Source organism: Vigna angularis, chromosome 2, assembly GCF_016808095.1.
Source record: "Vigna angularis cultivar LongXiaoDou No.4 chromosome 2, ASM1680809v1, whole genome shotgun sequence".
Lineage (NCBI taxonomy): Eukaryota > Viridiplantae > Streptophyta > Magnoliopsida > Fabales > Fabaceae > Vigna > Vigna angularis.
The window spans coordinates 19984091-19997953 of record NC_068971.1 but is presented as its reverse complement, the minus strand read 5'-3'; the positions used below and the strand labels follow the sequence as shown (position 1 = coordinate 19997953).

Below are 13863 nucleotides of genomic sequence, written 5' to 3'. Positions count from 1 at the left end.
GAAATTAGCCAAATCAAAAAAAGATAAGACAAAAAACTCAACAAATATTTGATATGTAATCTCTTAAGTTCGTATATTGTTTTGCATAAGACTTAAAGAGAGTCTTACCTATTAATAATACAAGTGTCTCTTGCATTTTGTCATATTATCATTATTCATGCACTAATCTCTTCATTCTCTCTAATGCATGTGTTGGTCTTATATATCATAAATTCTTTATATCTTGTTACTTTGATATGTACATGCTCTAACCACTATGTGTTACCAATGAGGAGCGTTGGTATCTTGAAGAAAATGATTTTGATGATGTTACAAAGTGAAGAATAAGAAGACTTCTATTGTATGAGAGTTTAAAAGCATTTCTACACAAGAGAAGACATTAAGCACCAAACTGTAGACTTCATGACCAAGACCAAGTAGTGGAAGGCATGACCGTGACCGAACGGTCGTATCAAATTAAGGTTGAACGGTAACTCAGCAGTTGAAGGTCGAACATTGTTCATGGTCGAATATAGCTAGAAGACCGAACACAGTTAGAAGACTGAACTGTACCTATATGTCAACAGCCAAACGATCACTATCAGTCAAAGACCGAACGGTATGTAGTAGTTGAAGGCTTGGCAGTGTATAGTAGTTGATAACCGAACGGAGTTGAACATTGGCCAAACTCAGTTGAAGACCGAACGGCAAGAGGCTGTGACAAATCAAACCGAGCGGCAGAAGATGAAGAACTCGAGCCGATCGGTTGAAGAGTTAAAAATCCAAATTGCTCCAAGCCTCGCATATAATTGATTATCACTTATGATAATCGATTATCACTTATGATAATCGATTATCACTTATGATAATCGATTATCACTTATGATAATCGATTATCACTTATGATAATCGATTATCACTTATGATAATCGATTATCACTTATGATAATCGATTATCACTTATGATAATCGATTATCATTGGCAGTTGGGAGATGTCTTTTCAATTTCTGACTCTGCACGAACATGGGCTTATAAATAGAGGTCTTCACATCTCTTAGAAGGAACTTTTCATTTTGAGAGTATTAGAGCTTTGTGCCTAAGGGAAGCTCTCTAAGAGTGAAAAAGGATCTATTCCATTTGAGAATACAGTTTGTCTGAGGAAGTTCTCAAGTGATAAAGTTGCTTAAGTCAAGTCTTGGGAATAAGAGAAGCTCGCGCTTAGTGTGTCTAAGGTCGGAGCGGTTCTCTTCAAGTTGGCTGAGCAGGTTCTTCCGGTTAGTTTGTCGAAGGAAAGTTCTTCCGTTCATTTGTCGAACAAAAGGTGTTCTCGTTTCCTAATCTTTACTTCATATATTGTAATATGTACAAACATTATTTTAGTCAAAAAGCTTAATCACTATTCATAGTGATTAACGAATGGAGGTAAAATCTTTTGATTCGAACCAGGATAAAATTTCTGTGTTGATTTTCTTAAACTCTACACTCTTTAAACTCTTAACACATCAACTGTTTGATAAAAGTTCTCTAAGAAAATAAATTTTTGAAACCGACTATTTTAACTTGATTTGTGACTGTAACACACTTTCCGCTTATTTTATTCCGCTGTGCGACTTTACCATACCGGTTGTTCCAACACTATGCTCTTTCTTATTTTGTTTTATCCTATGAAACTTCGACACAACATTTTTTCACTGTGTTTCTCTACTTTAAACACAATACTGGCATAGACACATAACAAATGTGTGTCCAACACATTTCTTTGGGCCAAACACAACCCAATTCACGGACAGAGCGAAGAAGACATGATCCTATTCCGGGAAGGTGCAAGAACTGAAGGAGAGTTTCACCCTTGCACAATACTAGTTCAACTTCAGGCTCCTAGTTTGCATATCCTAGTTTGGATCTCCTACTTCAGCTCTCGCTCACTCGTTCTAGCCTAGGTCAGAAGGTTGAGACCATTTGACTAGGTTAGATGCTTGAGTTTAGGAAAGTTCAACACCTCTTTAAGGGACATCTATCCAATTACCAGAAAATAAAGCAAGGGTTAAAGTCCAAATTTCATAAAGAGAAATCTATTTAAACAAAATACAATTCCAGTCTACTTTTTATTTTTTACTATTTTTCCTTTTCTAAGGAAAAAGGATAATTTTATACTTAAACAAAATTATTATTTAAAAATAGAATTTTAACAATTTTCACAAAACAACTATTTTTATACAAAAAGTATAAATTTATCTAATTCTAAGAAAAATACAAACTACATAGTACTAAAAAAGATAATTTTATTAATTAAAAACATACGGAAACGAAGAGTTATCACCCTCATTAATGCTTTTTCTCAAATGAATAACAAGTGTAAGGTCATTATGCAATGCCGGAAGACAAACTGTTGACTCAAACTCACAATAGCCCAAGTTTCATTCTGACTATGGTCGTGTACTAGTTATTCAACGCACACTTAGCTCTTTAAACTCATTCACTCATATGGAGCTCTAACCTCGGGGGCTTGTGGACCTCCCCTTACTAAGCATAATTGTTAATATCATGTCACAAATGTTATAATTATGATAACTAACATAAGTATTTGGGAATAACAAATATGATGACTAATATCACTTTATTTATATTTCAAGATCCACTTATGTCTATAAAAGAATAATGTTCTTGCAAGAAGTATTAGACTTTTTCCTCAATTCATATATTATAAACTCAGTAATTCTCTTACTGATTGAGTGTCAAAATTTTTTTCATAAATAAATCTCTAGTCATGAATAAGTAATATAATTTTGATATTGACTAATATAAAATATTCAGTCATAGAAAAATTTAGAAATTAAAACAAAAATTATCAAATAGTTATATCTTTTAAGTTCTCTTAAGTTATGATATAAAAATCATGTACATAAAATTAAAGTATGATTAACTAGGTAAATCATGGAAAACATGTTTCGTTAGGACCTAAAACTAATATTATTTATTATAATAAAAAGATTAGACTCAAATTATTTAATCTGTATAATTTAAATGTTCTTGTCCGTCCAACTAAGGATAATCTAGTCTTCATAACTTAGTAAGAAAATTTCTAGATAAATTGTGAATATTCTTATTCCAAAACCTTAAGAATTATTTGAACCACCAAAATATAACATCCATTAACTTGTTAATATGAAGTTGCATTCTTTTATTTTTGAAAACTATGATTAACTAAAACAAATTGCAATAACTTGTCCTTAAATTATTGCAATAACTATGAAAACTATGATAGTTTGCCAATTTTATTATGCATAATATATATACTTTGATAACATGAACATCACTATATTGTTATGACAAAGTCTTGTTACATACAAGGATTAATATAATATTTTAACTTAGTACACAACAATATATTATTATGATAACAAACCTTTGTTCTGCAATGTCTTTAAGAATAAGAAAATCTCAAATATCTTTGACTTCTTATAGGAGCAATATATTTAAAGATGATATATTAGTGATAGGATTTAATATTGACATATGCTTGTCTATGTATTTTTGTTGCTTATAATTAGTCCAAGATTGTAGAAGTTTTTTGATTAGCAATTATGAAACAAATTCATTAGGTAGGGTATGTTTTTTGCTTTAATATCTTCAAGTGACTTGTGATAATCATTAATACGTATCTTCATGTCCTTATCTTCAATCATCTACTCAATAACAAACTTTTGTTTAACCACATCTTCATTGATGTATTTGAGAATAAAAGCATCCCAAATTCCTTTAGCTTTCTTGTCAAAGTAATACACGTTGAAAAATCATTAAATAATACATTAAGGAAAGTGTGACAACATATCTTTTTCACATAGCCCAATCTTCAATGTGTTTATGTACTAATGTCGGGTTTGAAAGTTATAAGAGTGAAAATAAATGTATACATGTATAACATAGTAGACATACATTCCCACTAGCGTCAAAAGTTTTAGCCCATAAAAGATTCAATCTTTGAAACGTCAGAGCACAATTTTGCAAAGATGGTGTGTTGTTTGGCTTCTCTAGTGTAAAGTTGGTGTGTATGTCCTTAAGTCCTTAGGAATGTAGTAAAAGGTGACTTAGAATATGAAAAAAAAATGGTTTCTTTATAAGTGGATAAGAACTAACCTTAGTGATTTATTCGTTTTATGTTGCACAAGCTTCCCAATAAACAATAAGAACTTCCAGAGCGGTACCAATGGTGGATAACAAAAATTTCACGGGTGCCAAATTAAATTTTTTATATATGAATTTTTTTTTTCTAATTAAAAAAAGTCTTCATTTTGTGTCTTCATTTCATCTACCCAAAACAAGCACACAGTAGAATCCAAAAAAATATGATTATCATTCAGTATCATATCATAAAATAGCCATAAAAAGCTATCATTAAATGACATAGTTGCATTTTTCCATCTTCATCACAAACCTTCCTTTTGAGAAAAGAATCGTTTTTTTTACTCTTGATCATAATTTTTCTAATATAAATTCATCACCTCTCACCTATTTAAAAATAAATAAATTTATCACTGTCAAGTGGTACACAATACACAAATTTATCACATGCTAAGAGAAAAACATATGTTTTTGAAAAAAAAGGTAAAAAATAGCTTACTCAAAAGAAAAAATTGACCGGTACAAAATAATTTTTAACTTCTAAATTTTACGAAGGTGAAATTTGATTTTGAAAAGGATAAGAAATTGAGGATGAAAATTGAGATAGAAAGAGAGAGGTGCAAAAGAGAGAGAAACAAAAGAGAGAAGAACAGTATGGGAGGGGGTAGGGGTTGTGCATGAGGTCTTAAGAAAAGTTTAGAAAAATTAATATAAATAATATAATAATATATAAATATAATATTAAAATATGAATAAAAGATTAAATGGAAAAACTTTGGAGAAGTCCTATAATATAAAAGATTCGCCACTAAGTGGTAACGAAGATCATAAAACTAACCATCACTCAAGAGAAAGATTTCAAGGTGATGAAAAAAGAAGAGAGAGTTAATATGTGATTCAAAGGAAGATACTCCTATATAGAGAGTAGATATTTGACCTACATAATCACGTGTTCCTACAATCTCCCAAGTTACCAAATTAAAGGAGGAGTGTTAAGAAAAGAAAGACAATATTGAAGTAACGTGGAGGCCAAGGATCCCACAAGACCAAGAAGTAGAGAAGTCCATATAAACGTTTATATTACTGCCAACCAAGAGTAGATGTCGTGTATTAATAACTAGGTGTCACCTTGTGAGGGTTATGTGCCTCCCACTAGTACCATGTGCCACTTGTCGAAGCTAATGGTGAACTACTTACTATGTAGCCTAGTCAAGTACATGTCCACCTACCAAATCTAATGATGTATCGCTCCGTATGAAACTTAGTAAGATCTAGTCAAGAGTGTCACTTCCTTCACCACCACATATTGGTACATGCACCTCTTTGTTACTTTTCTACCCTTCAATAATATTTAAACGGATGTCAACATCCGTGCACGGATATCGACATTTGTTTAATGCACAAACAAATGTATATATATTTGCATTATATATCAAACTGTCAGGAACCAAAGCTTCTTGGATTCATAACTATACTTTTGTTTATGGGCATCATAACCAAAGATCTAAATGTGCTACACTTGTTTTCTTTTTTTAAGAAAGGAAAAATCTTGGGGTTTACTAATTAATAAAAAGGTATCCTTCATAAACAGAAACAAGCACAAAAAGTGGCATTCACCTATTAGTGAGCCAACAACCATTGTTTCCAGTATCCAACCATTGTTATAAATGAGAAATAATGTTAGTAGGTGAGAATCACATGTCCCACATTTTTGTATCACAGTGTCTGTCTGCTAGCATAGCATTACCACCCCATCTACATAACTTTTGCACTACAATGTTTGATTTTAGACATTTCTGATGTTATAGGCTAAGTAAAGTCGTTGCAATAAGATAAACGGAAGGTGTAGGGTATTTTTGAAATTAAAAAAATAATGGGGAAGAGTAGGGTATTTTTAGAATTAAAAAAATAATGGGTAGGTGTAGGATATTTTTGGAATTAAAAAAATAATGGGGAGGTGTAGGAAGTTCTTGGGGTGGTGAAGAGAGCAACACCCTCTAGTCAATTATTGCATCAGTCAAGGTAAATGGATCCTTAATTCAAAACTGAAATTTGGTTCTCATAACGGTAACATAAAGATGAAAACGAAAAAGGACCTTGTTGAATTCAAGTACATCAGACTTGAAGCGTATTTTATACCATTTATCACACCGAATATTCTCAGAACCCGCTTTAATGGTAACTCCTCTAGTTCCAAGAATCAAGATATCCCTCTGGTTATGTTCATCAAGCACCACTAACCTCTCTCCACGAATCCCCTTTGCAAACCTCAACCGAAAATCACTGCCCATATCGAACCTTTTCCCCAAACACTCCAATGCTACCATCTCAACACTCTGGGAGAGGTTTGAAACAAGTGGAGTGCACCTCTAGGTTCGCTGAATTTAGGGTTGTTGGATTGGGAATGGGATCGGAAGTGAACCCTAAATTAAATTCCTGATAGACTATTCACGCAGCTCAGATTTTATTTTCGCCCAAATCTTTGAGTTCCTCTCTCGCGGACAATAAGTTCTCTTCCTCTCGTGGCGTAGTGAGTGTAGCAGTGGCGGATTCCGAGTTACGATTTAGGGTTTCCTTTTGCCTCTGCTATTCCCGACTGTTATTTTTTATGGTTACGAAATAAAAATTTTGGGGTTTAGGGTTTCTAGAATTACAAATTGGGAATTTAGGTTTTTTTTGTTATCTTAAAATTGGGATTTTTGGTTTGGGAATTCTTTTTAGGAGCTCTGTTCTTGTTTCTCAAATTATGTTTGAGGTTCGAATTCTGGTTTGGGAAATCTTGTTTCTTGATCTGGTTGCGTTTTCGTTTGGGGTTTGGGATTGTTTGTGGTGGTTTCCACCTTTAAAGTGGCCTGCAATGGCGGACACCGGTTTAGACTCGTTTTAGACTTGACGACAGTTACTTTGGGTTCCTTGCTTCTATGGAAAGGAGTCAGACTTGATGGCAATGGCTTTGGGTTCCTTGCTTGGCTATGGAGAGGAATCACGGTGGCCCGACAATGTCACAATTGGTTTAGATTAAACTTAGTTGGGCTTACATGCCTAGAGTTTGGTTTATGATTGAACTTTGTTGCAGAGACAAAAATATTATTAAAAATAAGATAAATAGAATTTAAAAAGGTTGTCAAATTCCACGTATAAAGCTATGAATGCCACGTTTTAAAAACTGCCCACCTCAATCTCCCACCTCATAAAAAACTTAACCTCCTTAAGGCAATTTAACGACAGGGGCCCAATTGACTCAAATTAGCATTTTTTAGGACTAAATTAGGGATTATAATAAATCGAGGATCGAACTGGGAAAAACCCACAAAAATAGAGACAACTAAAGGGGTTTAACCTAAAACTAAAAGGTTATATCCATCTTTTTTCTTTTTATCTATCTTTTATATATATATATATATATATATATATATATATATATATATATATATATATATATATATATATATATATATATATATATATATATATATATATATATATATATATATATATATATATATATATATCAAACCAGTAAATTTAAATACTAAAAATCATAATATATCTTAATGAAATAAAGATTTTATAATCATGTAAATAAGATGAATTTTTAGTTCAAAAATAAAAGTTGTTCTTATTGAGGACTTTATGTGAGCCCTTTGAGAGGGAGTAGTATTCATATGGCTTTCACAACTCTTAACAAATGCTCCTAATTATTGGAATGAGAAAGATTCATTTTGTAAACTCTTTGTTAAATACTATGTGTATTTATAGGTTTTTTTGGGTCTTATTATTTATATGATAAAAACAAACAATATCAAGATAATATCAAATAATATTAACAACTTATCATATATGTATGGTATATAGTATACACCAAACGGTTAACACTCATGATCGATCGGTCCATCCGCTACATCAACAATGTTGGGCCATAATTGGGCCAACGTTTAAGTTATTATTGGGCCAATAGTCCAGTAGACGATAAAAAATCAAAGATATCTTAAAGATATTGATAAGCCATTTATGAGTAACTAACTGAATCTAAAGGTAAGTTTGTTTATATTTTATTAGATCTGTGCTAGTTTAGGATCCATGAGATGATTTATAAATATAAGGGCAAGGCCAAAAGCCAGGTAGGTTCGACAAGAACTCAAATACACAATTATGATAAACAATTCACTAAACTACGCCTAACTTGAGCATTGGAGTGCCTTTTGCAGGTACCTCCCCCCTCCGGTCAAGAGTGAAAGCAAGCAGAATAGGGAATTCAAGCAGTGGAAGACAGGAAGGCTTCGTCAAAAAGATACGTCTCTTAGCCTTACACATATCCATACATAAACAATATATAAAAAATAATACTATCTTACATAATTAACTATAAGATAATTAACTATATATTATGTTAATTTATGATATTAAAAAATATCTTAACATAATCAAACTAGCGAGATTAGTTAATATATGATTATTATCCTAAAAATATATCATAAGATATTATTTAATCATTCGACCGTATTACTTAATATATTTATTGAATTAGGTAAATGAAATATAAACTACTCAAATTCACATTCATTATCTTCAATTATCTCTCTTAACAACTATATCCTATAGAAAAAATATACTAGACATATTCTATGTTATATCATATCTTCAAGACAAAATTTTCAATTATTAACTTTGATAAGAAAAGTTGAGATCTATCAGCAGATGCAGAACTAACAACATATTTTCTCTAATCCCAGATTCTTCTCCAATCCCTATAATCACTAGTGCAGTTAAGGGAAACGACAACGATTATTTTCGCACATAGGTAGTGGTTCCAGAACCGAGGCATATATAGGCGAGACAAAAAGTCTACCATTTTTGTCTCGGTTGCGGACCGAGGCAAACGGTTCTAAGATAACCGAAGTAGTAGGATTTTCCTTTTTTTATTTTTTTTAAGGACTTTTCGCCTCGGTTCTACTTGAACCAAGGCAATATCTTGAACTTTTCCAGATTTATACCTTCGTATCTTTTTTCGCAAAAAATGAAATAATTTTAATTTTCTTTTAAATTAAGTGATATTTTTTACTTAATTTTATCTCTCTTCTATTTTCCTCTTTTCCCTCACTTTCTTTGATTTTCCTGTCTTATTGTCTTATAATCCAAAAGGATTATGTCTCCCAAATTATCTTTGATTTTTCTATCTTATTGTCTAATAATCCAACAAGATTATGTCTCCCATATTATAGTTATCAGGGAATAAAAACAAAAATTCTAATTTTTATGGTAAACTCGCAACAAATGAAATATATGCAAATGTTTGCCATGGTTCCACAACTCTTAAAGCAAGTGGTGTAATCAGTCCACATACAAAGAGTGTCAGGCAAATGACAATCTGCATAAACTCTGCAAAAACATCATTCAACACAAAAAGTTAAACTTCTGAATCACAGACTCGCTTCTTCATACACAACATTGCAAGTTCCTCCTTTTCAACTTAGCATAAGCAACCATGAATAATTAGAAACTTAATTTTATATATCTTTGAGTAAAAGTTCTTAAAAGAAGGATCTGAAATATTGCCTAAATTAAATCTTATATATTGCACTCCTAGCAAAGTTTTTGGCATCCTAAAATGAAACAAGAAAACAAGCATTATAATGAAGCCTTATGAAGATGCTAAGAGTTCCATTATGTGTTCTAACAATGACAGAGGCTTTGGAATATGTAAAATCAAGATTACTACCCAAGTTGACAGCAACAAAGACATAATTCTCTACAAGGTTGAGCTAAATCATTGCGAACTCTTCGATCATAACAAGTAATGAAGCACCCAGATAGGCCAAGCAGTGCGAAAAATAATAGAGCTTCTACATTAGAAATTACCAACAAAAAATTAACCAAAAACCAATATCTTTTAGACTTTGGAACAACGAAACATTGAACTCAAGGCAATGGACTCAAAATAATTCACAAAAGAAATATTGCATTAGCATGTTAATGACACAATTAAAGTTAATCGCAATTTACCACATATGTAGTAAAAGCTCATTTCACTATCAAAACCCCAGAGAAGACGAAGCCAATATTGTTGGTAACCATCAATTAGATAAACCAAATATGCTAGTTATGCAATGACCTGCATAGGCATTGAAGGGGTTGAATCAGATTAGCTATACGCACTCACAAAGTACAAATGGACAAGTATATACATTGCTAGACAAATCAAAACAAATCACCTACAAGCTGGACAAACAGAAAAATAAACAAAATGTCTCTGGTGACAAAAAACCGAAATTTCAGGGTACGCCATTTCCTATCAGCAGCAACATGAACAAACAAATGGTAAGAAGCCTTGCATGTTGTACAGTGAGCAAAGGAAAACCCTTTCTGCAAAACAAAAAAAAAAAATAAGTCAAAGGTAAACACGCACTCTAAAGGCAAAACCTTTCCTTGCATGTTGTCACCGCCGCACTCCAAAACCAACAACAAGCAACTTCCAAAGACACTGAAGACGAGTCCTATAGTGAAGTCAAAGGCATTATCGGCAGTAGAGACCTTGACGCTGTCGCCGGAATGGAGTACCTCATCAAGTGGAAAGACGGCCACGAGCCGTCTTGGGTTCCTGCAGACTTCATAGCCAAAGACATCATCGCTGAGTACGAAACCCCGTGGTGGACCACCGCGAAGAAGGCTGATGAGCCCGCGTTGAGGAATCTCATCGAATCCGGCGACGACCGTGATGTAGAAGCTTTGGACGCTGAAGGTTGTACCGCGCTCCTCTTCGTAGCCGGGCTTGGCTCGGAACCGTGCGTGAAGCTGCTGGTAGTATATTTCCTTAGGCAACGGTTGTCTTATAATCGAGGTATATAGTGTCTAAAAATTTACTGCTTTGCTACCGCATTTTTATATCCTTCAGTTTTTAAAAAGCCGAAGCGTAATGGACAATTTAAAATATAGAGTTTTCACTAGTGAATGTTTATCTCAGGCATCCAATAAAAATACTTTCTTTACGCATGCAAATTTATCTATATTCATGTTTACCATGTTTTGATCTTTGAATGACAAACACTTTTATTGATCTTCTTTTGGAAACATAGTAAAAATAAAGAATTTTAAGAACTTAGTTTGATTAAAACTTTGAATTCTTAAAAATGAATTTTAAAATACGAATCTTAAGTATTATTTTGAAAAGAGTTAAAACTATTAATGATTTAGTCAACCACAACGAAATTATAGAAAAAAAATTATTTCGTGTTAAAAAGAGAAACTAGTTAAAATAAATCCGACTTTAATTTAGTTTACTTGTTATGTTTTTTCAAAGGTTTATTTCTCTGAAGGATTTAGTTTTATGCACATTCTCTTTTAGAATCCGCATAGTTTAATTACTTTGTAATACTTTTTTCATGTGACATTCTTTTATATTAAATTTGTAATCACTATATTGATATAAATTATTCATTACTTAAAACAATAACTAAAATTAATAATACTGGTGGAAATATAAGCCACTTTGATCAAAGCCACAATTATCAGTTAACATATATGATCAAATAATGTTTGTTAAAAAATATTTAAAAATTATTTTTTAATATATAATAATAGACAGAATCAATATACACGTGGTGTCTTTCCTTATCAAAAATTTACTCTCTACAATAAATAATTATACACACACATATATATTTATTTATTTATCAAACTAATAAATTTAGATACTAAACGAGAATATATCTTAAAGTTTAAGTTAGGATATGATATGAAAAAACAAATTTGAGACGCGATACGCCATATATTTATCTAATTATCTTTTGTTAGTTTGTAGAAGGTAGACTTTATAAATAACTGTGCAGATCAGGAAAACAAACCCAAAATTTGTTTCCAAGTCCAAGTGTCGAGTTTCTGCATTCTGTTAAAGTACGTGTAATCCTCTCAAGAGCTTTCAAAGATTCATTCTGTTCATCTACGTCTTTTCTTTTTTCAACCACCAACACCCTTCACTCACTAAACCTCTCTCTGTTTCTTCAGCACAAAAGTATATCTTTTAATCTGAAATTGCTGCACACGACTTCAATTCTATTAAACTTTTTTCATTCCCACGTTCAAATCAAGTGCTGTGATCAACAATTTTCACTCCAAGAACGACCTCTCTAAGGTATGTTGCACTTCTTAGTTCCCTCATTTGTAACTTCTTTCGATTCATCTGTGTTGTTCTTGAATTCCCAGAACTGTGTTGCTTTTCTTTTCTGTTTGTTGATGCGTGACCATGCTGAAAAATAGAGTGCTTGAAACTTGATATTTTCTTTTTACTTCTACCAAATTTTCATACTGTTTTGCTTTGAGTAAAATGGTGCGACTTTGTTGACTGATCAAAACAGAAAACTCAGTTTCAACCCTCAAATGTTCCCCCTTTATATATTTTCTTGACTTTTTGTAAAGGGATCTTTGATGTTAAGAGGTGGGGTTGGTCGATTAAATTCAAAATCACATTGTTAAAATCTGGGGTAGGCAAATTTTAACAAGAACTGCATAATCTGGGTTGTTCTCTGCAGAAGCAGTGCTGGTTCCTAAAATATGTTTCTTCTTACATCATGTATTGAGAATACCATTTGTTCTCATTTGGGTATCATGTTCTGAAGTTAATGTAACAATTTATGATTATGTTATTGAGAAATTTGCCACTTCTGAAATGACAATAACCAGCAAAATGCAGAAGATGCCGAGAGAAAGAGGAGAAGAGTTGGTGCTGCTCAGAAAGAGGAGTAATGAGAAGGAGAATAATGTGACAGAAAGCAAACCAGAAAACATGTCAAAGAAAAAGTCCAATATGTATGGTCACAATAAGAAGAAGGAAGGTGCAAATGAGACGCTGAAGGTGATAAAGGAAGAGACAGAGAAGTTGAGCATAAAAGAAAGCATAGACAAATCAGGAACACATTCTAAGGTGTGCTATTGTGCACCAACCACTCATGAAGGTTCATTCAGGTGCCGTCTCCACCGCAAGAAATCAGCCACAGATAGTAAGAGCAATACGAGGATGAATTCTCAGTGCACAAAAGGGATGGTGGAGTTTCAGCCTCATTTTTCAAGTGTTGGTAGGGTTCCCTCTTTTCAAGTTGGAACACATGGTAGCCTACTCAAACTGTCAAGGATGGATTCTGTTTAAGGATTTTAGCTTAGTTTCTTGTTCAACTTATGGGTTAGAATGGATTCTTTCTAAGGATTTTAGCCTAGTTTCTTGTTCAACTTGTAGGCTAGAGAGGTGTGTTTGTTTCCTGTCATTCTTTTTCCATTCTCGTGAATGTGATGTTCAAAATAAATGTTCTTATTTTTGTTAACTAGTTATGAAAATATATTCTTGTGTTGATAAACAATTTTGACAAAGGTCACAATATTAATTTGAAAATGTCTTGCTTGAAAAGAGTTCATTTACAAAGATTTGTTAATCCAACCAATGTGACATTAAGCTAAAATACAATTTAATTTTCCATGATATCATTTAATTTTAACCAATAATGAAGTGGATAAATTACAGCACTTTTGCTATACTAAGATTTTGAAATAAATAACTATTCTTCTCAATGGAAGATTGTATGAAGATAAGGTTGTGAATATGGATTATTTTGTGTATTACAAAAGCTAAAAGAGTTCTGCATTGTTTAAATTACGCATTCTTAAAGATTTAAAGATTTGTATATAATGAATCTTCATATACTTTAAAAGTGGATAACAAATACTTCTGAAGTCCTTAATAAAGTAGGCGGGTTTTATGTGTATGAAATTATGGT

General features: G+C 32.3%; 2 protein-coding genes across 4 annotated transcripts; one reads left to right on the top strand and one right to left on the bottom strand.

The window, feature by feature from the left end:
* Positions 1-10127: 10127 nt before the first annotated feature.
* On the bottom strand, positions 10128-10979 carry LOC108327370 (uncharacterized). The gene is made up of 3 exons (XM_017561084.2): positions 10975-10979; positions 10319-10928; positions 10128-10214 (listed from the first exon to the last, which is right to left on the bottom strand). The coding sequence occupies exons 1-3, from the start codon at positions 10977-10979 to the stop codon at positions 10203-10205; spliced, it is 627 nt and encodes a 208-aa protein (XP_017416573.1). The 3' UTR covers positions 10128-10202.
* Positions 10980-11931: 952 nt separating this feature from the next.
* Positions 11932-13395, top strand: LOC108328658 (uncharacterized). 3 transcript variants are annotated; one of them, XR_001832131.2, is made up of 2 exons: positions 11932-12230; positions 12779-13395. XR_001832131.2 is itself a non-coding variant. In XM_017562551.2 (2 exons), the coding sequence occupies exon 2, from the start codon at positions 12792-12794 to the stop codon at positions 13239-13241; it is 450 nt and encodes a 149-aa protein (XP_017418040.1). In that variant the 5' UTR covers positions 11949-12230; the 3' UTR covers positions 13242-13395. The 3 variants fall into 3 exon arrangements, 2 of the variants coding, with proteins under 2 accessions (XP_017418040.1, XP_017418039.1); XM_017562551.2 differs by having other exon boundaries at positions 11949-12230; positions 12792-13395; XM_017562550.2 differs by having other exon boundaries at positions 11951-12230; positions 12789-13395.
* Positions 13396-13863: the final 468 nt, after the last annotated feature.